The following is a 27015-nucleotide window of genomic DNA, read 5'->3' on the forward strand; positions in this document are numbered from 1 at the left end:
GCGAGAACCGTCCACTTTATCTCTCCTCTCCTTCCCATCACCCTCTCCTCTCTCCTTTCCTTCCCATCTCTCTCCTCTCCTTCCCATCACCCTCTCCTCTCCTTCCCATCACTCTCTCCTCTCCTTCCCTTCCCATCACCCTCTCCTCTCCTTCCCATCTCTCTCCTCCCCTTCCCATCTCTCTCCTCCCCTTCCCATCTCTCTCCTCTCCTTCCCATCTCTCTCCTCTCCTTCCCATCACTCTCTCCTCTCCTTCCCATCACTCTCTTCTCCTTCCCATCACTCTCTCCTCTCCATCTCTCTCCTCTCCTTCCCATCATTATCTCCTCTCCTTTCCATCTCTCTCCTCCCCTTCCCATCTCTCTCCTCTCCTCCCCATCAATCTATCCTCTCCTCTTTCCTCTCCACCCCTATCAGTCAGTCAGACAACACAATGCTCCACTAGTCTACTGTGAAAGTGACTTAACATGATGTGATACACTGAGGCTTCTCACAGTTACTGCTGTCATACATAGTATAATGCAGGGTTATTAATGCTATTTGGTGTCATGAGGTGGCCTGTCTGCCTGCCTGCCTGCCTGCCTGCCTGCCTGCCTGCCTGCCTGTCTGCCTGCCTGCCTGCCAAGCCCCTCCTATATGATGTCTAGCTGGCTTTAGTGACGCTGACTAAATGAACGAGTGATGATGTCACTTGGGAGTCACATGCCTTTAACTCCTACCACACACAGGAAGTTAATTATAGGAGTAGTCTAAGGGTGGCCCTGGCTTCTGCTCTGTAGGCGGACATGTCTCACAGTGAACTGCTCTGTAGGGAGACATGTCTCACAGTGAACTGCTCTGTAGGGAGACATGTCTCACAGTGAACTGCTCTGTAGGGAGACATGTCTCACAGTGAACTGCTCTGTAGGGAGACATGTCTCACAGTGAACTGCTCTGTAGGGGGACATGTCTCACAGTGAACTGCTCTGTAGGGAGACATGTCTCACAGTGAACTGCTCTGTAGGGGGACATGTCTCACAGTGAACTGCTCTGTAGGGAGACATGTCTCACAGTGAACTGCTCTGTAGGGAGACATGTCTCACAGTGAACTGCTCTGTAGGGAGACATGTCTCACAGTGAACTGCTCTGTAGGGAGACATGTCTCACAGTGAACTGCTCTGTAGGGGGACATGTCTCACAGTGAAATGCTCTGTCGTCATGGAGAAATGTCTCACATGCAGTGGAACTGAAGCGTCTCCGATGTGGCCAGATTGGCTTTTCCACTACCCGTAGTAGTAGCAGGCCAAAGACTAGAAGTGCCATAGTTGCAAAAGCTTGGGGAGAAAGAAATCAATGATTATTTAATTAAGATAGTTGAATAGCTACAACATTCCACTTTCAGTAAAGCATTTGGTCCAACCAGGTTAGGAATGTACTGTATATAGGAATTCACTTGGAATGAGTCAGATCTGGTAAGTGTGAAGTCCATAGACAATGTTTAAAAATACAGAGTAGGCTGTGTCAATGTGACATTATAATGGTGGTACAGAACATTTCATCCTGTACAGGCATGTGCCTCTGGGAGTCTCAGTTTCAGTCCTCTGAGTCAAACAGAACAACAACATACTGATCTCCTGATTAACATCCTGCCTTCATTTAACATCAGAGTCACCCCCCTGTTCCAACATGCCCAGTCCCAGGCCACATTAAACCACTAGTTTCATACTGTGGCTCATTAAACCACTAGTTTCGTACTGTGGCCACATTAAACCACTAGTTTCATACTGTGGCTCATTAAACCACTAGTTTCATACTGTGGCTCATTAGACCACTAGTTTCATACTGTGGCACATTAAACCACTAGTTTCATACTGTGGCTCATTAAACCACTAGTTTCATACTGTGGCTCATTAGACCACTAGTTTCATACTGTGGCACATTAAACCACTAGTTTCATACTGTGGCTCATTAAACCACTAGTTTCATACTGTGGCACATTAAACCACTAGTTTCATACTGTGGCTCATTAAACCACTAGTTTCATACTGTGGCTCATTAAACCACTAGTTTCATACTGTGGCTCATTAAACCACTAGTTTCATACTGTGGCTCATTAGACCTCTAGTTTCATACTGTGGCACATTAAACCACTAGTTTCATACTGTGGCTCATTAAACCACTAGTTTCATACTGTGGCACATTAAACCACTAGTTTCATACTGTGGCTCATTAAACCACTAGTTTCATACTGTGGCTCATTAGACCACTAGTTTCATACTGTGGCACATTAAACCACTAGTTTCATACTGTGGCTCATTAAACCACTAGTTTCGTACTGTGGCACATTAAACTACTAGTTTCATACTGTGGCACATTAAACCACTAGTTTCGTACTGTGGCTCATTAAACTACTAGTTTCATACTGTGGCACATTAAACCACTAGTTTCATACTGTGGCACATTAAACCACTAGTTTCATACTGTGGCACATTAAACCACTAGTTTCATACTGTGGCTCATTAAACCACTAGTTTCATACTGTGGCACATTAAACCACTAGTTTCATACTGTGGCCACATTAAACCACTAGTTTCATACTGTGGCTCATTAAACCACTAGTTTCATACTGTGGCTCATTAAACTACTAGTTTCATACTGTGGCTCATTAAACCACTAGTTTCATACTGTGGCACATTAAACCACTAGTTTCGTACTGTGGCACATTAAACCACTAGTTTCGTACTGTGGCTCATTAAACCACTAGTTTCATACTGTGGCACATTAAACCACTAGTTTCATACTGTGGCTCATTAAACCACTAGTTTCGTACTGTGGCTCATTAAACCACTAGTTTCGTACTGTGGCTCATTAAACCACTAGTTTCGTACTGTGGCACATTAAACCACTAGTTTCATACTGTGGCACATTAAACCACTAGTTTCATACTGTGGCACATTAAACCACTAGTTTCGTACTGTGGCTCATTAAACCACTAGTTTCATACTGTGGCTCATTAAACCACTAGTTTCATACTGTGGCACATTAAACCACTAGTTTCATACTGTGGCACATTAAACCACTAGTTTCATACTGTGGCTCATTAAACCACTAGTTTCATACTGTGGCACATTAAACCACTAGTTTCATACTGTGGCACATTAAACCACTAGTTTCATACTGTGGCTCATTAAACCACTAGTTTCATACTGTGGCACATTAAACCACTAGTTTCATACTGTGGCTCATTAAACCACTAGTTTCATACTGTGGCTCATTAAACCACTCGTTTCATACTGTGGCTCATTAAACCACTAGTTTCATACTGTGGCACATTAAACCACTAGTTTCATACTGTGGCTCATTAAACCACTAGTTTCATACTGTGGCACATTAAACCACTAGTTTCATACTGTGGCTCATTAAACCACTAGTTTCATACTGTGGCTCATTAAACCACTAGTTTCATACTGTGGCACATTAAAACACTAGTTTCATACTGTGGCTCATTAAACCACTAGTTTCATACTGTGGCTCATTAAACCACTAGTTTCATACTGTGGCTCATTAAACCACTAGTTTCATACTGTGGCTCATTAAACCACTAGTTTCATACTGTGGCTCATTAAACCACTAGTTTCATACTGTGGCTCATTAAACCACTCGTTTCATACTGTGGCTCATTAAACCACTAGTTTCATACTGTGGCTCATTAAACCACTAGTTTCATACTGTGGCTCATTAAACCACTAGTTTCATACTGTGGCTCATTAAACCACTCGTTTCATACTGTGGCACATTAAACCACTAGTTTCATACTGTGGCTCATTAAACCACTAGTTTCATACTGTGGCTCATTAAACCACTAGTTTCATACTGTGGCTCATTAAACCACTAGTTTCATACTGTGGCACATTAAACCACTAGTTTCATACTGTGGCTCATTAAACCACTCGTTTCATACTGTGGCTCATTAAACCACTAGTTTCATACTGTGGCTCATTAAACCACTAGTTTCGTACTGTGGCACATTAAACCACTAGTTTCATACTGTGGCTCATTAAACCACTAGTTTCGTACTGTGGCACATTAAACCACTAGTTTCATACTGTGGCTCATTAAACCACTAGTTTCATACTGTGGCTCATTAAACCACTCGTTTCATACTGTGGCTCATTAAACCACTAGTTTCATACTGTGGCTCATTAAACTACTAGTTTCATACTGTGGCACATTAAACCACTAGTTTCATACTGTGGCTCATTAAACCACTAGTTTCGTACTGTGGCACATTAAACCACTAGTTTCATACTGTGGCTCATTAAACCACTAGTTTCATACTGTGGCACATTAAACCACTAGTTTCATACTGTGGCACATTAAACCACTAGTTTCGTACTGTGGCTCATTAAACCACTCGTTTCATACTGTGGCTCATTAAACTACTAGTTTCATACTGTGGCACATTAAACCACTAGTTTCATACTGTGGCTCATTAAACCACTAGTTTCGTACTGTGGCACATTAAACCACTAGTTTCATACTGTGGCTCATTAAACCACTAGTTTCGTACTGTGGCTCATTAAACCACTCGTTTCATACTGTGGCTCATTAAACCACTAGTTTCATACTGTGGCACATTAAACCACTAGTTTCATACTGTGGCTCATTAAACTACTAGTTTCATACTGTGGCTCATTAAACCACTCGTTTCATACTGTGGCTCATTAAACTACTAGTTTCATACTGTGGCACATTAAACCACTAGTTTCATACTGTGGCTCATTAAACCACTAGTTTCGTACTGTGGCACATTAAACCACTAGTTTCATACTGTGGCTCATTAAACCACTAGTTTCATACTGTGGCTCATTAAACCACTGGTTTCATACTGTGGCACATTAAACCACTGGTTTCATACTGTGGCTCATTAAACCACTAGTTTCATACTGTGGCTCATTAAACCACTAGTTTCATACTGTGGCTCATTAAACCACTAGTTTCGTACTGTGGCTCATTAAACCACTAGTTTCGTACTGTGGCACATTAAACCACTAGTTTCATACTGTGGCACATTAAACCACTAGTTTCATACTGTGGCTCATTAAACCACTAGTTTCATACTGTGGCTCATTAAACTACTAGTTTCATACTGTGGCACATTAAACCACTAGTTTCATACTGTGGCTCATTAAACCACTAGTTTCATACTGTGGCACATTAAACCACTAGTTTCATACTGTGGCTCATTAAACCACTAGTTTCATACTGTGGCTCATTAAACCACTAGTTTCGTACTGTGGCTCATTAAACCACTAGTTTCATACTGTGGCTCATTAAACCACTAGTTTCGTACTGTGGCTCATTAAACCACTAGTTTCATACTGTGGCACATTAAACCACTAGTTTCATACTGTGGCTCATTAGACCAAAGCCTTCTTCATTATCTTCACAACTTTCTAAATGAGTCATACTAGCAGGCAGCAGGAGGCTCTGCTTTGACAGACTGGGTTTGAGTGGACCACTACAGCACCATGATGTAGGTTACAACTTGACTGTGTCTGAGTCTGTAATAACATTTGTCTCTGTGTCTGGTTCACAGAGAGGGACAGTCCTGAGGACCTGTGTAATAACGTTTGTCTCTGTGTCTGGTTCACAGGGAGGGACAGTCCTGAGGACCTGTGTAATAACGTTTGTCTCTGTGTCTGGTTCACAGGGAGGGACAGTCCTGAGGACCTGTGTAATAACATTTGTCTCTGTGTCTGGTTCACAGAGAGGGACAGTCCTGAGGACCTGTGTAATAACGTTTGTCTCTGTGTCTGGTTCACAGGGAGGGACAGTCCTGAGGACCTGTGTAATAACGTTTGTCTCTGTGTCTGGTTCACAGGGAGGGACAGTCCTGAGGACCTGTGTAATAACGTTTGTCTCTGTGTCTGGTTCACAGGGAGGGACAGTCCTGAGGACCTGTGTAATAACGTTTGTCTCTGTGTCTGGTTCACAGGGAGGGACAGTCCTGAGGACCTGTGTAATAACGTTTGTCTCTGTGTCTGGTTCACAGGGATGGACAGTCCTGAGGACCTGTGTGTTCTCTACTCTAACAGAGCTGCCTGCTACCTGAAAGATGGAAACAGCTCTGAATGTATACAGGACTGCACCAGGTGAGACACTCCCTCAACAACTCTACCTACATTATTATATAGATGAGGTTTTATTTAAAGCACAACCAACAACTTCCAAAACAGTCCTTCTTAGCCTCTGTCCCTAATGGAACCTTATTCCAATTATAGTGCACTGGCCAACAGTAGGGATACGGTGACATTTGGGACACATCCTTAGTGAAAAGGGACAGAGAGAGTCAGTAATTACAGCAGAGATTAAACAGTATACCCCTCCCTGTCACATCTGGATCCAGTGGATCTAGCCAATCATCAGCTCTCATCATCCCTCTATAATCACTCAATAGACTCTACCACAAGAGCCCTTCAGTAGGTCAAACTGTGGCTGAGTGGAAGAGGGAGGGCTTGTGGTAACTAACTAGGCCTGCACTACAGACAGATACTAGTACCTAGTTTGAATACGTTTGAACTCACTGGCCTCAATAGGAGAAATGTAAATAGGCCCTGTGCTGTGAGCAGAGTAGGCCTCAGAGATCAGAGTACACATCACTACTGGGTTATAGAAGCCCTGTGCTGTGAGCAGAGTAGGCCTCAGAGATCAGAGTACACATCACTACTGGGTTATAGAAGCCAGGTTGTAGACATCCATGTTAGGGTTCATTGTCAGGGGTTAGATTTGATTCATGTTGATACTTGCACTATTCTCTCACACATTTTCTAGGGAAGATTTAGCTTGTGATTTAAAAGAGGCTTTTGAGACCCAGTTAAACATTTTGGATAACATCTCCTTAGACATGTTTATTTTCTATCAATCATTAAAGAAAATGTCAAATGAATTTTTGTTTAAGGCCGTGACCTATCACAAGAGCACTTGACTCTTGCCTGTTTGATTGAGAAGTGGTTTACATTTACATTTTAGTCATTTAGCAGACGCTCTTATCCAGAGCGACTTACAGGACCAATTAGGGTTAAGTGCCTTGCTCAAGGGCACATCGACAGATTTTTCACCTATTCGGCTCTGGGATTCGAACCAGTGACCTTTCGATTACTGGCCCAACGCTCTTAACCACTAAGCTACCTGCCGCCCTGGGTGTGTTTATAATCTTTACATTTACAGTACCAGTCAAAAGTTTGGACACACCTACTCTTTCCAGGGTTTTTCTTTATTTTTACTATTTTCTACATTGTAGAATAATAGTGAATACATAAAAACTATGAAATAACACATATGGAATCATGTAGTAACCAAAAAAGTGTTAAACAAATCAAAATATATTTTATATTTGAGATTCTTCAAAATAGCCACCCTTTGCTTTGATGACAGCTTTGCACACTCTTGACACACCACTGCAAAACCATAGAGGAGGTTTGGTTGAAGTTCTTAGGAGGCAGAAGAATAAAGGAGAGCAGAATCTTTACTGATCCTCAAACACCAACCACAACCTGCAGGCTTGACCCCTCCCTCCTCAAACACCAACCACAACCTGCAGGCTTGACCCCTCCCTCCTCAAACACCAACCACAACCTGCAGGCTTGACCCCTCCCTCCTCAAACACCAACCACAACCTGCAGGCTTGACCCCTCCCTCCTCAAACACCAACCAAAACCTGCAGGCTTGACCCCTCCCTCCTCAAACACCAACCACAACCTGCAGGCTTGACCCCTCCCTCCTCAAACACCAACCACAACCTGCAGGCTTGATACTGTACTGTACATGCTAGGTACTGTACAGTAGGTGTATGCAGGGCTTGATCCCCTCCGTCCTCAGTCTCATGCTACATGCTAGGTACTGTACAGTAGGTGTATGCAGGGCTTGATCCCTTCCCGTCCTCAGTCTCATGCTACATGCTAGGTACTGTACAGTAGGTGTATGCAGGGCTTGATCCCCTCCGTCCTCAGTCTCATGCTACATGCTAGGTACTGTACAGTAGGTGTATGCAGGGCTTGATCCCCTCCATCCTCAGTCTCATGCTACATGCTAGGTACTGTACAGTAGGTGTATGCAGGGCTTGATCCCCTCCGTCCTCAGTCTCATGCTAGGTACTGTACAGTAGGTGTATGCAGGGCTTGATCCCCTCCGTCCTCAGTCTCATGCTACATGCTAGGTACTGTACAGTAGGTGTATGCAGGGCTTGATCCCCTCCGTCCTCAGTCTCATGCTACATGCTAGGTACTGTACAGTAGGTGTATGCAGGGCTTGATCCCCTCCGTCCTCAGTCTCATGCTACATGCTAGGTACTGTACAGTAGGTGTATGCAGGGCTTGATCCCCTCCGTCCTCAGTCTCATGCTAGGTACTGTACAGTAGGTGTATGCAGGGCTTGATCCCCTCCGTCCTCAGTCTCATGCTACATGCTAGGTACTGTACAGTAGGTGTATGCAGGGCTTGATCCCCTCCGTCCTCAGTCTCATGCTACATGCTAGGTACTGTACAGTAGGTGTATGCAGGGCTTGATCCCCTCCGTCCTCAGTCTCATGCTACATGCTAGGTACTGTACAGTAGGTGTATGCAGGGCTTGATCCCTTCCCGTCCTCTGTCTCATGCTACATGCTAGGTACTGTACAGTAGGTATATGCAGGGCTTGATCCCTTCCCGTCCTCAGTCTCATGCTACATGCTAGGTACTGTACAGTAGGTGTATGCAGGGCTTGATCCCTTCCCGTCCTCAGTCTCATGCTACATGCTAGGTACTGTACTGTAGGTGTATGCAGGGCTTGATCCCCTCCGTCCTCAGTCTCATGCTACATGCTAGGTACTGTACAGTAGGTGTATGCAGGGCTTGATCCCTTCCCGTCCTCTGTCTCATGCTACATGCTAGGTACTGTACAGTAGGTGTATGCAGGGCTTGATCCCTTCCCGTCCTCAGTCTCATGCTACATGCTAGGTACTGTACAGTAGGTGTATGCAGGGCTTGATCCCTTCCCGTCCTCAGTCTCATGCTACATGCTAGGTACTGTACTGTAGGTGTATGCAGGGCTTGATCCCTTCCCGTCCTCAGTCTCATGCTACATGCTAGGTACTGTACTGTAGGTGTATGCAGGGCTTGATCCCTCCCCGTCCTCAGTCTCATGCTACATGCTAGGTACTGTACTGTAGGTGTATGCAGGGCTTGATCCCTTCCCGTCCTCAGTCTCATGCTACATGCTAGGTACTGTACTGTAGGTGTATGCAGGGCTTGATCCCTTCCCGTCCTCAGTCTCATGCTACATGCTAGGTACTGTACAGTAGGTGTATGCAGGGCTTGATCCCTTCCCGTCCTCTGTCTTATTCTATTTCTACCTGCAGGTCCTTGGAGCTGCAGCCGTTCTCCCTCAAGCCCCTCCTACGCAGAGCCATGGCTTATGAGACTATGGAGCGTTACCGACAAGCCTATGTGGATTACAAAACCGTGCTACAGATAGATATCAGTGTGCAGGCTGCACACGACAGTGTCAACAGGTAAACTACTCCACCCCCATCATTAGGGTTGCAAAATTCCTTGAACTTTCCCCAAATTCCCAGGTTTTCCAGAAATCCCAGTTGGAGGATTCCTGGGATCAGGATTTCTAGAAAGTGAACATAATTTTGCCACCCTACAGTAACAACCATGTGAAGTGATTGAGAGTTGTTTGAAAGGCCCCTTTACTGTAGACTCTAATTAGCCAGCTCAGACGTCAGTCTTCTGATTAGCAGCAGGACAGAATGACCTGCTGTCCTCCAGCTACTGCAGCTACACGCTATTTATACCCTCACACACACGTCCTGCGCTTACATAATAGAGGATAGGAGGGAGGATAACAAGGTCTGTGTGTGTGTGTGTGTGTGTGTGTGTGTGTGTGTGTGCCTGCGTGCGTTTGTGTGTGTGTATTTACGTACGTCTGTGTGTGTGTGTGTGTGTATGTGCATTTGTGTGTGTGTGTGTGTGTGTGTGTGTACATGCGTACGTATGTGTGTGTGTGTGTACCTGTGTGTGTGTGTGTGTACATGCGTACGTCTGTGTGTCTCTGTATGTCTGGTTCCTCCAGAATCACGCGGTTGCTGATAGAGCAGGATGGAGAGCAGTGGAGAGAGAAACTACCTGAGATCCCTCTGGTCCCACTATCAGCTCAGCAGCACCGCAGGGAGGAACCGCCCAGCGCTGAGGTCCTACAGGCCAGAGCAGAGAAGGCCAAGCACCACGCAGGTAGGGGACTCACTCAGCCTAATGTACACTCTTAGAGAAAAGGATTCCAAAAGGGTTCTTTGGCTGTCCCCATAGGAGAACCCTTTTTGGTTCCAGGTAGAACCATTTTTGGTTCCATGTAGAACTCTTTTGGGTTCCATGTAGAACCCTCTGGGGGAAAGGGTTCTACATGGAACCCAATAGGGTTCTACAATGAGGGAAAAAAGTATTTGATCCCCTGCTGATTTTGTACGTTTGCCCACTGACAAAGAAATGATCAGTCTATAATTTTAATGGTAGGTTTATTTGAACAGTGAGAGACAGAATAACAACAAAAAAATCCAGAAAAACGCATGTCAAAAATGTTATAAATTGATTTGCATTTTAATGAGGGAAATAAGTATTTGACCCCCTCTCAATCAGAAAGATTTCTGGCTCCCAGGTGTCTTTTATACAGGTAACGAGCTGAGATTAGGAGCACACTCTTAAAGGGAGTGCTCCTAATCTCAGTTTGTTACCTGTATAAAAGACACCTGTCCACAGAAGCAATCAATCAATCAGATTCCAAACTCTCCACCATGGCCAAGACCAAAGAGCTCTCCAAGGATGTCAGGGACAAGATTGTAGACCTACACAAGGCTGGAATGGGCTACAAGACCATCGCCAAGCAGCTTGGTGAGAAGGTGACAACAGTTGGTGCGATTATTCGCAAATGGAAGAAACACAAAATAACTGTCAATCTCCCTCGGCCTGGGGCTCCATGCAAGATCTCACCTCATGGAGTTGCATTGATCATGAGAACGGTGAGGAATCAGCCCAGAACTACACGGGAGGATCTTGTCAATGATCTCAAGGCAGCTGGGACCATAGTCACCAAGAAAACAATTGGTAACACACTACGCCGTGAAGGACTGAAATCCTGCAGCGCCCGCAAGGTCCCCCTGCTCAAGAAAGCACATATACAGGGCCGTCTGAAGTTTGCCAATGAACATCTGAATGATTCAGAGGAGAACTGGGTGAAAGTGTTGTGGTCAGATGAGACCAAAATAGAGCTCTTTGGCATCAACTCAACTCGCCGTGTTTGGAGGAGGAGGAATGCTGCCTATGACCCCAAGAACACCATCCCCACCGTCAAACATGGAGGTGAAACATTATGCTTTGGGGGTGTTTTTCTGCTAAGGGGACAGGACAACTTCACCGCATCAAAGGGACGATGGACGGGGCCATGTACCGTCAAATCTTGGGTGAGAACCTCCTTTCCTCACCCAGGGCATTGAAAATAGGTTGTGGATGGGTATTCTAGCATGACAATGACCCAAAACACACAGCCAAGGCAACAAAGGAGTGGCTCAAGAAGAAGCACATTAAGGTCCTGGAATGGCCTAGCCAGTCTCCAGACCTTAATCCCATAGAAAATCTGTGGAGGGAGCTGAAGGTTCGAGTTGCCAAACGTCAGCCTCGAAACCTTAATGACTTGGAGAAGATCTGCAAAGAGGAGTGGAACAAACCCGAGATGTGTGCAAACCTGGTGGTCATCTACAAGAAACGTCTGACCTCTGATTGCCAACAAGGGTTTTGCCACCAAGTACTAAGTCATGTTTTGCAGAGGGGTCAAATACTTATTTCCCTCAGTAAAATGCAAATCAATTTATAACATTTTTTACATGCATTTTTTTGGATTTTTTTGTTGTTATTCTGTTTCTCACTGTTCAAATAAACCTACCATTAAAATTATAGACTGATCATGTCTTTGTCAGTGGGCAAACGTACAAAATCAGCAGGGGATCAAATACTTTTTCCCCCTCACTGTATCTGGAACCAAACAGGGTTCTTCAAAGGGTTCTCCTATGGGGACAGCTGAAGAACTCTTTTAGGTTGTAGATAGCACCTTTCTTTCTAAGAGTGTAGTCACCCAGAACCTAATCTGTACGCTGACCAGCTGTTTCATCTGTCACAAGAGATTACACTCAGTCCAAAATGACCCCCTACTCCCTATGTTGTTCACTAATTCTGACCAGAGCCTATAGCACCCTATTCCCTATACAGTGCACTACCTTTGGCCAGAGCCCAGGGTTAAACGCAGTCCAATAGGGGATAGGGTGTTGTTCTATTGGCCGTGTGCAGCCAGCATCATCATCATTACTCAACCTCTTTCTGCTGTGACCTTCAACGGTCATATAGTCTACTGCAGCAGAGAGAAAAGAGATACTGTCTGCTGGAGTACTAGAGGTGACTAGTGGAACAGAGAGAGGAGATATACTGTCTGCTGGAGTACTGGAGGTGACTAGTGGAACAGAGAGAGGAGAGATACTGTCTGCTGGAGTACTGGAGGTGACTAGTGGAACAGAGAGAAGAGAGATACTGTCTGCTGGAGTACTGGAGGGTATTACTGCAGCAGAGACAGAGGAGAGATACTGTCTGCTGGAGTACTGGAGGTGACTAGTGGAACAGAGAGAGGAGAGATACTGTCTGCTTGAGTACTGGAGGTAACTACAGTCGTGGTCAAACATTTTGAGAATGACACAAATACTAATTTTCACGAAGTCTACTGCCTCAGTTTTGATGATGGCAATTTGCATATACTCCAGAATGTCATGAAGAGTGATCAGATGAATTGCAAAGTCCCTCTTTGCCATGAAAATAAACTTAATCACAAAAAAACATTTCCACTGCATTTCAGCCCTGCCACAAAAGGACTAACTGCCATCATATCAGTGATTCTCTTGTTAACACAGGTGAGAGTGTTGACGAGGACAAGGCTGGGGATCACTCTGTCATGCTGATTGAGTTAGAGTAACAGACTGGAAGCTTTAAAAGGAGGGTGGTGCTTGAAATCATCGTTCTTCCTCTGTTAACCATGGTTACCTGCAAGGAAACATGTGCCGTCATCATTGCTTTGCACAAAAAGGGCTTCACAGGCAAGGATATTGCTGCTAGTAAGATTGCACCTAAATCAACAATTTATCGGATCATCAAGAACTTCAAGAAGAGGGGTTCAATTGTTGTGAAGAAGGTGTCAGGGCGCCCAAGAAAGTCCAGCAAGCGCCAGGACCGTCTCCTAAAGTTGATTCAGCTGCGGGATCGGGGCACCACCAGTGCAGAGCTTGCTCAGGAATGGCAGCAGGCAGGTGCAAGTGAATCTGCACGCACAGTGAGGCGAATACTTTTGGAGGATGGCCTGGTGTCAAGAAGGGCAGCAAAGAAGCCACTTCTCTCCAGGAAAAACATCAGGGACAGACTGATATTCTGCAAAAGGTACAGGGATTGGACTGCTGAGGACTCGGGTAAAGTCATTTTCTCTGATGAATCCCCTTTCCGATTGTTTGGGGTATCCGGAAAACACCTTGTCCGGAGAAGACAAGGTGAGCGCTACCATCAGTCCTGTGTCATGCCAACAGTAAAGCATCCTGAGACCATTCATGTGTGGGGTTGCTTCTCAGCCAAGGGAGTGGGCTCACTCACAATTTTGCCTAAGAACACAGCCATGAATAAAGAATGGTACCAACACATCCTCCGAGAGCAACTTCTCCCAAACATCCAAGAACAGTTTGGTGACGACCAATGCCTTTTCCAGCATGATGGAGCACCTTGCCATAAGGCATAAGTGATGACTAAGTGGCTCGGGGAACAAAACATCGACATTTTGGGTCCATGGCCAGGAAACTCCCCAGACCTTAATCCCATTGAGAACTTGTGGTCGATCCTCAAGAGGCGGGTGGACAAACAAAAACCCACAAATTCTGCAATCTGCCCAAGCATGCAAGAATTGGCTGCCATCAGTCAGGATGTGGCCCATAAGTTAATTGACAGCATGCCAGGGCAAATTGCAGAGGTCTTGAAAAAGAAGGGTCAACACTGCAAATATTGACTCTTTGCATAAACTTAATGTAATTGTCAATAAAAGCCTTTGACACTTATGGAATGCTTGTAATTATACTTCAGTATACCATAGTAACATCTGACCTGGATTTTAAGGACAAAATTACCACACTCACTTATTTTTGTGAAATACGATTCTTACAAAAATATAATTTTGGGGCAAGTTACTCAGTGTGATGTTACACATTTACTCAACCAACATCATTTCTTCAATTTCTCTGCAGCTAGAAAAGCAGAAGTTTGTTTCAATTCACTGAAACAAGAAGGAAATGAGTTTGTGAAGAAAGGCCAGTTCCAGGAGGCTGTAAGGACGTACAGTGAATGCCTGAAGCTGAAGCCAGAGGAATGTCCCATCTACACCAACAGGTAAGGACCTGGCCGTGTCTACTTCACCCTAACATGAACAGTAATGTACAGCGCATTCAGAAAGTATTCAGACCCCTTGACTTTTTCCACATTTTGTTACGTTACAGCCTTATTCTAAAAGTTATTAAATTGTGTGTTGACAATGACAAAGCAAAAACAGGTTTTTAGACATTTTAAAAACGGAAATATCACATTTACATAAGTATTCAGACCCTTTACTCAGTACTTTGTTGAAGCACCTTTGGCAGCGATTACAGCCTTGAGTCTTCTTGGGTATGACCCTACACGCTTGGCACACTTGTATTTGGGGAGTTTCTCCCATTTTTGCACAGCTATTTTCAGGTCTCTCCAGAGATGTTCGATCGGGTTCAAGTCTGGGCTTTGGCTGGGCCACTCAAGGACATTCAGAGTCTTGTCCTGAAGCCACTCCTGCATTGTCTTGGCTGTGTGCTTAGGGTCGTTGTCCTGTTTGAAAGTGAACCTTCGCCCCAGTCTGAGGTCCTGAGCGCTCTGGAGCAGGTTTTCATCAAGGATCTATCTGTACTTTGCTCCATTCATCTTTCCCTCGATCCTGACTTGTCTCCCAGTCCCTGCCGCTGAAAAACATCCCCACAGCATGATGCTGCCACCACCATGCTTCACCGTAGGGATGGCGCCAGGTTTCCTTCAGACGTGACGCTTGGCATTCAGGCCAAAGAGTTCAATCTTGGTTTCATCTGACCAGAGAATCTTGTTTCTCATGGTCTGAGAGTCCTTTTGGTGCCTTTTGGGGCTGTCATGTGCCTTTTACTGAGGAGTGACTTCCGTCTGGCCTCTCAACCATAAAGGCCTGATTGGTGGAGTGCTGCAGAGATGCTTGTCCTCCTAGAAGGTTCTCCCATCTCCACAGAGGAACTCTGGAGCTCTGTCAGAGTGACCATGGGGTGTACTCTAAACTGACCATGGTCTGAGTCATGGGGTGTTTCTCAAAATGCATACTACCTTCCTCGGAGCACGCAAATTGGAGCACGGGAGGGTCGGAGTACGAGTCCAAATCAAAGTATGCGAAACAGAGCACGGAGTGGACTTATCAAATGCGCACTCCATTTGTACATATTTTGAAGCATGCATCGTTGCAAGCTTCAACGGAAGGTATGCAAAGAAATATGACTCAACCACGTTAAAAAAATTACGCAACATTTCTTGAAATCAATGTAATGTTTTCTGCGTTCTCCACACAAGAACGTATTCAAGAGAACGTCCTCGGAGAATGCACTCGGAGCATGAGAGTGTGGAGCATTGTAGTATGCATATTGAGAAACTCTTTTTTTGTGCTGAATTGGAACAAAAGCCGGCACACCCTGCAGCTCCTCAGCACTAGAGTTAGACTAAGGTCAACTTCCAATGTCCACTTAGAATGAATACCCAATACATTGCTAATACCACAATAAGTATGCTAGTGTGGACATTGGACCAGAGGCTAAATCTTAAAGTGTGCCATTGAGTCCCCTGTAGCTCAGTTGGTAGGTAGAGCATAGCGCTTGCAACGCCAAGGTTGTGGGTTCGTTTCCCACTGGGGCCCAGTATGAAAATGTATGCACTCACTAACTGTAAGTCGCTCTGGATAAGAGCGTCTGCTAAATGACTCAAATGTAAATGTTGATCACCTCCCTGACCAAGGCCCTTCTCCCTCGATTGTTCAGTTTGGCGGGCGGCCAGCCCTAGGAAGAGTCTTGGTAGTTCCAAACTTCTTTCATTTAAGAATGAAGGAAGCCAATGTGTTCTTGGGGACCTTCAATGCTGCAGAAATGTTTTGGTACCCTTCCCCAGATCTGTGCCTCGACACAATCCTGTCTCGGAGCTCTACGGACAATTCCTTTGACCTCATGACTTGGTTTTTGCTCTGACATGCACTGTCAACTGTGTGACCTTATAAAGACAGGTGTGTGCCTTTCCAAATTATGTCCAATCAATTGAATTTACCACGGGTGGAATCCAATCAAGTTATAGAAACATCTCAACGATGATCAATGGAAACAGGATGCACCTGAGCTCAATTTCGAGTCTCATAGCAAAGGGTCTGAATACTTCTATAAATAAAAGGTATTTCAGTTTTTTATTTTTTATAAATGTGCAATAATTTCTAAAAACCTGTTTTTGCGTTATGGGGTATTGTGTGTAGATTGATGAGGAAATGTTTTTTATTTAATCAATATTTGAATAAGGCTGTAATGTAGCACAATGTGGAAAAAGGGGTCTGAATATTTCCGAATGCACTGTATGTGTAACCAGTGGGAAAAGAGCCCTGGTCTCCCACTCCCCAAGTCAATGTCTCAACCATTAGACAAAGAGGATATCTGTGTGGTCTGAGGGGCGATATTTTCATCACGAGAGTGTGATTTCAAATCACCTCTGCTACATATGGTTTGAATGTTCTAACCCCAGCCTGCTATGGACCGTGAATGTTCTAACCCCAGCAGTTCTAGAATCTAACCCCAGCCTTCCAGTGAATGCTCTAACCCCAGGCAGTCTGCTCTAACCCCAGCCAGTCTGCTCTAACCCCAGCCAGTCTGCTCTAACCCCAGCCAGTCTGCTCTAACCCCAGCCAGTCTGCTCTAACCCCAGCCAGTCTGCTCTAGCCCCAGCCAGTCTGCTCTAGCCCCAGTCTGCTCTAACCCCAGCCAGTCTGCTCTAACCCCAGCCAGTCTGCTCTAACCCCAGCCAGTCTGCTCTAACCCCAGCCAGTCTGCTCTAACCCCAGCCAGTCTGCTCTAACCCCAGCCAGTCTGCTCTAGCCCCAGCCAGTCTGCTCTAGCCCCAGCCAGTCTGCTCTAGCCCCAGCCAGTCTGCTCTAACCCCAGCCAGTCTGCTCTAACCCCAGCCAGTCTGCTCTAGCCCCAGCCAGTCTGCTCTAGCCCCAGCCAGTCTGCTCTAACCCCAGCCAGTCTGCTCTAACCCCCAGCCAGTCTGCTCTAGCCCCAGCCAGTCTGCTCTAACCCCAGCCAGTCTGCTCTAACCCCAGCCAGTCTGCTCTAACCCCAGCCAGTCTGCTCCAACCCCAGCCAGTCTGCTCTAACCCCAGCCAGTCTGCTCTAGCCCCAGCCAGTCTGCTCTAACCCCAGCCAGTCTGCTCTAACCCCAGCCAGTCTGCTCTAGCCCCAGCCAGTCTGCTCTAACCCCAGCCAGTCTGCTCTAGCCCCAGCCAGTCTGCTCTAACCCCAGCCAGTCTGCTCTAACCCCAGCCAGTCTGCTCTAACCCCAGCCAGTCTGCTCTAACCCCAGCCAGTCTGCTCTAGCCCCAGCCAGTCTGCTCTAACCCCAGCCAGTCTGCTCTAACCCCAGCCAATCTGCTCTAACCCCAGCCAGTCTGCTCTAACCCCAGTCTGCTCTAACCCCAGCCAGTCTGCTCTAACCCCAGCCAGTCTGCTCTAACCCCAGCCAGTCTGCTCTAACCCCAGCCAGTCTGCTCTAGCCCCAGCCAGTCTGCTCTAACCCCAGCCAGTCTGCTCTAACCCCAGCCAGTCTGCTCTAACCCCAGCCAGTCTGCTCTAACCCCAGCCAGTCTGCTCTAGCCCCAGCCAGTCTGCTCTAACCCCAGCCAGTCTGCTCTAACCCCAGCCAGTCTGCTCTAACCCCAGCCAGTCTGCTCTAACCCCAGCCAGTCTGCTCTAACCCCAGCCAGTCTGCTCTAACCCCAGCCAGTCTGCTCTAACCCCAGCCAGTCTGCTCTAACCCCAGCCAGTCTGCTCTAACCCCAGCCAGTCTGCTCTAACCCCAGCCAGTCTGCTCTAACCCCCAGCCAGTCTGCTCTAACCCCAGCCAGTCTGCTCTAACCCCAGCCAGTCTGCTCTAACCCCAGCCAGTCTGCTCTAACCCCAGCCAGTCTGCTCTAACCCCAGCCAGTCTGTCATGAGGTCAGTAATTCCAGTCAGACTAATCAGGTGTATTGTTTCTGTAGTGTGGAAATAGAAAGAGCAGGCTCTCTCTCTCTCTCTCTACTGTGCTTTCCCTTTTACCAGAAGAGCCTAATTATAGACACACTGTGTAGCACAGAACAGGGTAGAGGATGTTGTCCTAGAAAGACATGCAGCAACTCTCCTCTGGGCTCTCCTGGGATGGGAAACCTGGGTCCTATTCATTAGGCACCGAATGGAAGAAACGGACTGTAACGTTTTGCTACGGTGTGCACTAATGAATGTGACCCTGTTCTATTTCTCCCCTCAACAACAGCAGGTGGAGTAGTGTTGTCAGTGTTGACAGAGTGTACTGTACCGTAGAGAGGAAAGGGCTGTCCACACTGACATGACTCACTGCTCCCTACCTTTGTGTTCATGTCCTGTTCTGCATAAAGACCTGTGTGTGTCCATGCAGTCACAGTACACACACCACAACCACATCATTGTGAACAACTAAAGGCCAGCCTTACAACACACACATGGCCTTAGGGAGTGTAGATTAGGACAGAAATTACAGGGTTATCAATATTAAAACACTGCAGCTGTCTTGGTGCAAGGATGTCTGTGGTGACAGAAGATACAAGAGAGGCTGATTGTATGAGCTGTGTTTGGCAATGTTGAAGAACAGTGTTCTGTTCTCCTCCAGAACCATAGAGATGCACTATAATATTGTTGTATTACATTCTGCCTCCATAGAGATGCACTATAATACTGTTGTTGTATTACATTCTGCCTCCATAGAGATGCACTATAATACTGTTGTTGTATTACATTCTGCCTCCATAGAGATGCACTATAATATTGTTGTATTACATTCTGCCTCCATAGAGATGCACTATAATACTGTTGTTGTATTACATTCTGCCTCCATAGAGATGCACTATAATACTGTTGTTGTATTACATTCTGCCTCCATAGAGATGCACTATAATACTGTTGTATTACATTCTGCCTCCATAGAGATGCACTATAATACTGTTGTTGTATTACATTCTGCCTCCATAGAGATGCACTATAATACTGTTGTTGTATTACATTCTGCCTCCATAGAGATGCACTATAATACTGTTGTATTACATTCTGCCTCCATAGAGATGCACTATAATACTGTTGTTGTATTACATTCTGCCTCCATAGAGATGCACTATAATACTGTTGTATTACATTCTGCCTCCATAGAGATGCACTATAATACTGTTGTTGTATTACATTCTGCCTCCATAGAGATGCACTATAATACTGTTGTTGTATTACATTCTGCCTCCATAGAGATGCACTATAATACTGTTGTTGTATTACATTCTGCCTCCATAGAGATGCACTATAATACTGTTGTATTACATTCTGCCTCCATAGAGATGCACTATAATACTGTTGTTGTATTACATTCTGCCTCCATAGAGATGCACTATAATACTGTTGTATTACATTCTGCCTCCATAGAGATGCACTATAATACTGTTGTTGTATTACATTCTGCCTCCATAGAGATGCACTATAATACTGTTGTATTACATTCTGCCTCCATAGAGATGCACTATAATACTGTTGTTGTATTACATTCTGCCTCCATAGAGATGCACTATAATACTGTTGTATTACATTCTGCCTCCATAGAGATGCACTATAATACTGTTGTTGTATTACATTCTGCCTCCATAGAGATGCACTATAATACTGTTGTATTACATTCTGCCTCCATAGAGATGCACTATAATACTGTTGTTGTATTACATTCTGCCTCCATAGAGATGCACTATAATACTGTTGTTGTATTACATTCTGCCTCCATAGAGATGCACTATAATACTGTTGTTGTATTACATTCTGCCTCCATAGAGATGCACTATAATACTGTTGTATTACATTCTGCCTCCATAGAGATGCACTATAATACTGTTGTTGTATTACATTCTGCCTCCATAGAGATGCACTATAATACTGTTGTTGTATTACATTCTGCCTCCATAGAGATGCACTATAATACTGTTGTTGTATTACATTCTGTCTTCAGAGCACTGTGCTTCCTGAAGCTGGATATGTTTGCTGAAGCCAAGCAGGACTGTGACTCCGCCCTGAGGCTGGAGCCAGCCAATAAGAAGGCCTTCTACAGGCGGGCCCTGGCCCATAAAGGCCTGAAGGTGAGGGACAGGGTTCAGGGATTCACAGGACTAGTTAGTGGGTTTGGCCGCTAATCTCGGTTAACTACTTTGTAGACAGGCATTAAAACGGGTGACTACCTGATCTCTTCCTCTGTGCATGTGTGTCCGTGTGCATGCGTGTGCCCGTCCGTGTGTGTGACTGTGTGACTGTGTGTGTGTGTGTGTGTGTGCCCGTCCGTGCGTGCGTATGTGTTTGTGTGCGTATATGTGTGTGTGACTGTGTGCCCGTCCGTGTGTGTGTGTGTGACTGTGACTGTGCCCCCGTCCCCAGGACTACCTGGCGTGCAGCTCTGACCTGCAGGAGGTGTTACAGCAGGATCCCAACGTAGCGGAGGCTGAGAAGGAGCTGGAGGAGGTCACTCTGCTGCTCAGACAGAGTCTGGCTCAGGGATCACCTAGCAACCCCAGGAGGACTGTACCTATCACTGAGGTATAATATACTATACACACTACACTACCATACCCATCACTGGAGGAAATTCGGACATTTCACATTCTTAAAATAAAGTGGTGATCCTAACTGACCTAAGACACAGAATTTTTACTAGGATTAAATGTCAGGAATTGTGAAAAACTGAGTTTAAATGTATTTGGCTAAGGTGTATGTAAATTTCCGACTTCAACTGTAGCTAATGTAATAATGGTAAGGACACAGCTAATGTAATAATGGTAAGGACACAGCTAATGTAATAATGGTAAGGACACAGCTAATGTAATAATGGTAAGGACACAGCTAATGTAATAATGGTAAGGACACAGCTAATGTAATAATGGTAAGGACACAGCTAATGTAATAATGGTAAGGACACAGCTAATGTAATAATGGTAAGGACACAGCTAATGTAATAATGGTAAGGACACAGCTAATGTAATTATGGTAAGGACACAGCTAATGTAATTATGGTAAGGACACAGCTAATGTAATAATGGTAAGGACATAGCTAATGTAATAATGGTAAGGACATAGCTAATGTAATTATGGTAAGGACACAGCTAATGTAATAATGGTAAGGACACAGCTAATGTAATAATGGTAAGGACACATCTAATGTAAAAATGGTAAGGACACAGCTAATGTAATAATGGTAAGGACACAGCTAATGTAATAATGGTAAGGACACATCTAATGTAAAAATGGTAAGGACACAGCTAATGTAATAATGGTAAGTACACAGCTAATGTAATAATGGTAAGGACATAGCTAATGTAATTATGGTAAGGACACAGCTAATGTAATAATGGTAAGGACACAGCTAATGTAATAATGGTAAGGACACATCTAATGTAAAAATGGTAAGGACACAGCTAATGTAATAATGGTAAGGACACAGCTAATGTAATAATGGTAAGGACACATCTAATGTAAAAATGGTAAGGACACAGCTAATGTAATAATGGTAAGTACACAGCTAATGTAATAATGGTAAGGACACAGCTAATGTAATTATGGTAAGGACACAGCTAATGTAATAATGGTAAGGACACATCTAATGTAAAAATGGTAAGGACACAGCTAATGTAATAATGGTAAGGACACAGCTAATGTAATAATGGTAAGGACACAGCTAATGTAATAATGGTAAGGACACAGCTAATGTAATAATGGTAAGGACACAGCTAATGTAATAATGATAAGGACACAGCTAATGTAATAATGGTAAGTACACAGCTAATGTAATAATGGTAAGGACTCAGCTAATGTAATTATGGTAAGGACACAGCTAATGTAATTATGGTAAGGACATAGCTAATGTAATTATGGTAAGGACATAGCTAATGTAATAATGGTAAGGACATAGCTAATGTAATTATGGTAAGGACACAGCTAATGTAATAATGGTAAGGACACAGCTAATGTAATAATGGTAAGGACTCAGCTAATGTAATTATGGTAAGGACACAGCTAATGTAAAAATGGTAAGGACACAGCTAATGTAATAATGGTAAGGACACAGCTAATGTAATAATGGTAAGGACACAGCTAATGTAATAATGGTAAGTACACAGCTAATGTAATAATGGTAAGGACTCAGCTAATGTAATTATGGTAAGGACACAGCTAATGTAATTATGGTAAGGACATAGCTAATGTAATTATGGTAAGGACATAGCTAATGTAATAATGGTAAGGACATAGCTAATGTAATTATGGTAAGGACACAGCTAATGTAATAATGGTAAGGACACAGCTAATGTAATAATGGTAAGGACTCAGCTAATGTAATTATGGTAAGGACACAGCTAATGTAAAAATGGTAAGGACTCAGCTAATGTAATTATGGTAAGGACACAGCTAATGTAATAATGGTAAGGACACAGCTAATGTAATAATGGTAAGGACTCAGCTAATGTAATTATGGTAAGGACACAGCTAATGTAATAATGGTAAGGACACAGCTAATGTAATAATGGTAAGGACACAGCTAATGTAATAATGGTAAGGACACAGCTAATGTAATAATGGTAAGGACACAGCTAATGTAATAATGGTAAGGACACAGCTAATGTAATAATGGTAAGGACACAGCTAATGTAATAATGGTAAGGACACAGCTAATGTAATAATGGTAAGGACTCAGCTAATGTAATTATGGTAAGGACATAGCTAATGTAATAATGGTAAGGACATAGCTAATATAATTATGGTAAGGACATAGCTAATGTAATTAGGGGCCACAAAGTGATGTCTAGATGGTCACAAGCTGTCTACCTGTCCTCCGTCAGGTTGAGGGTACTGAGGAGGAAGACTGGCAGGCTGCAGAGCCAGACAGGACCAAAGCAGCAGAAACAGAGACAGAAGAACCATCAACAACATCCACATCAACCCCAGCCCCACCAGAGAACCAGTGTAGAGGAGGAGGAGGAGGAAGAGGGGAGGAGGAGGCAATAACCATCAACCTCCAGCCCTCTAACTCCTATGAGTTCAACCAGTCCCTGAACGCAGCGCGGGCCCAGTCCAACCTCCCAGCCTGTGCTGAGCTGCTGAGCTGTGTTCCCCCTGAGACTCTGCCTGTCTACCTCAGTAACCAGCTGGATGGACACACAGTCAGCTTCATCATGCAGGCCCTGGACACACAGCTCCTACAGAAGGACCCCAACTTAGTCTACCAGCACCTCACCCACCTACATACTGCTGACAGGTTCTCGGTAAGATCTAGGGGCAAACAAACCACAATGCACCAACATCGTGCTGCACTTGCCTTTTAAAAGTAATCTATGCGAATGTGATCTTGGTGAACGTCTGGAAAATTGCCTTTACAAGTCAAGTGCAGTGCGATGTTGGTGCATCGTGGTTTGTTTGAATCCCATAATTAATATATTTTTCTTCTTGTTCAGTGTTTTGGATATTCTTTTAGCTAAACTAGACAACTGTAAGTCGCTCTGGATAAGAGCGTCTGCTAAATGACTAAAATGTAAATGTAAATGTAAACAGTCTCTCTGTGCTGCAGGTAGTAGGACTGATGCTGCTGTTTTGACCCCTGTGTGTCTCTTGTGTTGCATTGTTTATTGATACTAATCATGGGAAACAGCATTAGAGTGTACAATTGAACAGTTTGGTAAATTTTTTAAGGCCACTGTGTGTCTCTGTATGTTTGTACAGGTAGTTGTGATGCTGTATTAACCCGTCTCTGTGTATTAACAGGTAGTTGTGACGCTGTGTTAACCCGTCTCTGTGTATTAACAGGTAGTTGGGACGCTGTGTTAACCCGTCTCTGTGTATTAACAGGTAGTTGTGACGCTGTGTTAACCCGTCTCTGTGTATTAACAGGTAGTTGTGATGCTGTGTTAACCCGTCTCTGTGTATTAACAGGTAGTTGTGATGCTGCGTTAACCCGTCTCTGTGTATTAACAGGTAGTTGTGACGCTGCGTTAACCCGTCTCTGTGTATTAACAGGTAGTTGTGATGCTGCGTTAACCCGTCTCTGTGTATTAACAGGTAGTTGTGATGCTGCGTTAACCCGTCTCTGTGTATTAACAGGTAGTTGGGATGCTGTATTAACCCGTCTCTGTGTATTAACAGGTAGTTGTGATGCTGTGTTAACCCGTCTCTGTGTATTAACAGGTAGTTGTGATGCTGTGTTAACCCGTCTCTGTGTATTAACAGGTAGTTGGGACGCTGTGTTAACCCGTCTCTGTGTATTAACAGGTAGTTGTGATGCTGTGTTAACCCGTCTCTGTGTATTAACAGGTAGTTGTGATGCTGTGTTAACCCGTCTCTGTGTATTAACAGGTAGTTGTGATGCTGTGTTAACCCGTCTCTGTGTATTAACAGGTAGTTGTGATGCTGTGTTAACCTGTCTCTGTGTATTAACAGGTAGTTGTGATGCTGTGTTAACCCGTCTCTGTGTATTAACAGGTAGTTGTGATGCTGTGTTAACCCGTCTCTGTGTATTAACAGGTAGTTGTGATGCTGTGTTAACCCGTCTCTGTGTATTAACAGGTAGTTGTGATGCTGTGTTAACCCGTCTCTGTGTATTAACAGGTAGTTGTGATGCTGTGTTAACCCGTCTCTGTGTATTAACAGGTAGTTGTGATGCTGTGTTAACCCGTCTCTGTGTATTAACAGGTAGTTGTGATGCTGTATTAACCCGTCTCTGTGTATTAACAGGTAGTTGTGACGCTGTGTTAACCCGTCTCTGTGTATTAACAGGTAGTTGTGACGCTGCGTTAACCCGTCTCTGTGTATTAACAGGTAGTTGTGATGCTGCGTTAACCCGTCTCTGTGTATTAACAGGTAGTTGTGATGCTGTGTTAACCCGTCTCTGTGTATTAACAGGTAGTTGTGACGCTGCGTTAACCCGTCTCTGTGTATTAACAGGTAGTTGTGATGCTGTGTTAACCCGTCTCTGTGTATTAACAGGTAGTTGTGATGCTGTGTTAACCCGTCTCTGTGTATTAACAGGTAGTTGTGATGCTGTGTTAACCCGTCTCTGTGTATTAACAGGTAGTTGTGATGCTGTGTTAACCCGTCTCTGTGTATTAACAGGTAGTTGTGATGCTGCTAGAGAAGAGTGAACGTGGTCAGATGACTCGGCTGTTTGACCGTCTGTCTGCTGTGGACAGCGATACCTTCAGTAAGAACGATGTGCAGAACCTGGCCAACAAGTACATCTGACCTCTAACCTCTGACCCTGTCTGGCCTGCTGGGGTCTGTCCCAAATGGCACCCTATTCCCTAGTGCACTATAGAGGGAACAGGGTGCCATTTGGGACAGTTTTTAGGGCGTGTTCAACATTGCTGTCGACTTGAAATACGAGTCGAGACTGCAAATCACCTTGCATCATAAATAAATACTCAATATTATTTGTAGGTCAATCAGTCACAATTTACCCATGACACAACATGGTTTTTATGTTCTGGAACACGGCCCTTTTCTCTGTCCTGCACCCTCCTGTCCTGCATGACGCTTCAACATAACATACTGGATCTATGCAACGTGGCACAACACAGCTCAGAAGCATTATGGACCCAAACCAACCTCTCATGTTCTCTTGATATAATATCATATCTCTACCTACCGTTACTAGGTATTTCGCTCTCCAAATACCTTTTTTTACCTGGAACTGTTTTAGTGTTAGTTGACTGGCAGTATATATAAAAATGCTGTGAACTATTCAAGCTTTAAGAACATAGGTCCAATGTACAGGATATCTGCAAGCGTTCCCCTCTGGGTCCATGTGCTGCAGCCAAGTCCAGTCCCCAGGCTGCAGAACCATTCAAATCAGATAACACCCATATCAATGTGTGACTACTTTCCAGGCTACTTGACTGGCCAATAGAGGTTGAATTGTACCGGCCAGAAATAAACGGGAAGGACATCAATTCTAGCTAGAAGGCATGATGACTTGACTCGGCTAGCGTCGGCCCAGGGGCTATTCAGAAAACACTACAGCTTATCATCCTGAAATTAAACTAGATTCATGCATGCTGCATATCAGAATATTAACCACGCATAAAACAATCCATAAGCACTATTACCACTGGGGTTCAGGGAGTATTAACCATCCATTCTCTGTCTAGAAATAAAATGCTATTTTGGCAGTTGCCTCAGTTCTGTGAATAACTCCACTTGTATGAAAACAATGATGAAGCAAATTGCAATGTGCACAATACTGATTATACAGTACTGCAATTCAAGGTACATACAAAGTCTTTCTTTCTAGAACGATTTACAGGAGAAACATTGGTTCATTATGTTGCCTACAAAGTACTGTAACTGTGTAAAAAACATCTCTCTTTGGAAGAAATGACCAGAAGTTATGAAAATGCCCAGGCAGGCCCTTCATTTGAAAATCAAATATGGCCCAGTCAGTCAGTCAGTCAGCAGCAGCAGCACCCTTCCATCTGCAGTAGTCAGCAGCGTAATGCTGTCTAACAAGCAGCCATGCTCACAGTGGAGAGAAGAGATGCAACATCTTTGTGAGATGTGTGCCTTTGGAG

General features: G+C 44.4%; 1 protein-coding gene across 2 annotated transcripts in view; it reads left to right on the top strand.

Moving 5' to 3' along the window:
• LOC121585960 (sperm-associated antigen 1) overlaps positions 1–26616 on the top strand; it is a 46567-nt gene extending 19951 nt beyond the window's left edge. For both annotated transcript variants that reach the window (XM_045226116.1, XM_045226117.1), the window contains 8 exons: positions 6035–6134; positions 9377–9529; positions 10096–10253; positions 14336–14477; positions 20427–20553; positions 20846–21004; positions 23299–23721; positions 25562–26616. In XM_045226116.1, the coding sequence (XP_045082051.1) occupies positions 6035–6134; positions 9377–9529; positions 10096–10253; positions 14336–14477; positions 20427–20553; positions 20846–21004; positions 23299–23721; positions 25562–25690 (1391 nt within the window). In that variant the 3' untranslated portion in view covers positions 25691–26616. The remainder of the gene's footprint in view (positions 1–6034; positions 6135–9376; positions 9530–10095; positions 10254–14335; positions 14478–20426; positions 20554–20845; positions 21005–23298; positions 23722–25561) is intronic.
• The last annotated feature ends 399 nt before the right edge of the window (positions 26617–27015 follow it).

The sequence above is a fragment of the Coregonus clupeaformis genome, chromosome 17, assembly GCF_020615455.1.
Source record: "Coregonus clupeaformis isolate EN_2021a chromosome 17, ASM2061545v1, whole genome shotgun sequence".
In the NCBI taxonomy this organism is placed as follows: domain Eukaryota; kingdom Metazoa; phylum Chordata; class Actinopteri; order Salmoniformes; family Salmonidae; genus Coregonus; species Coregonus clupeaformis.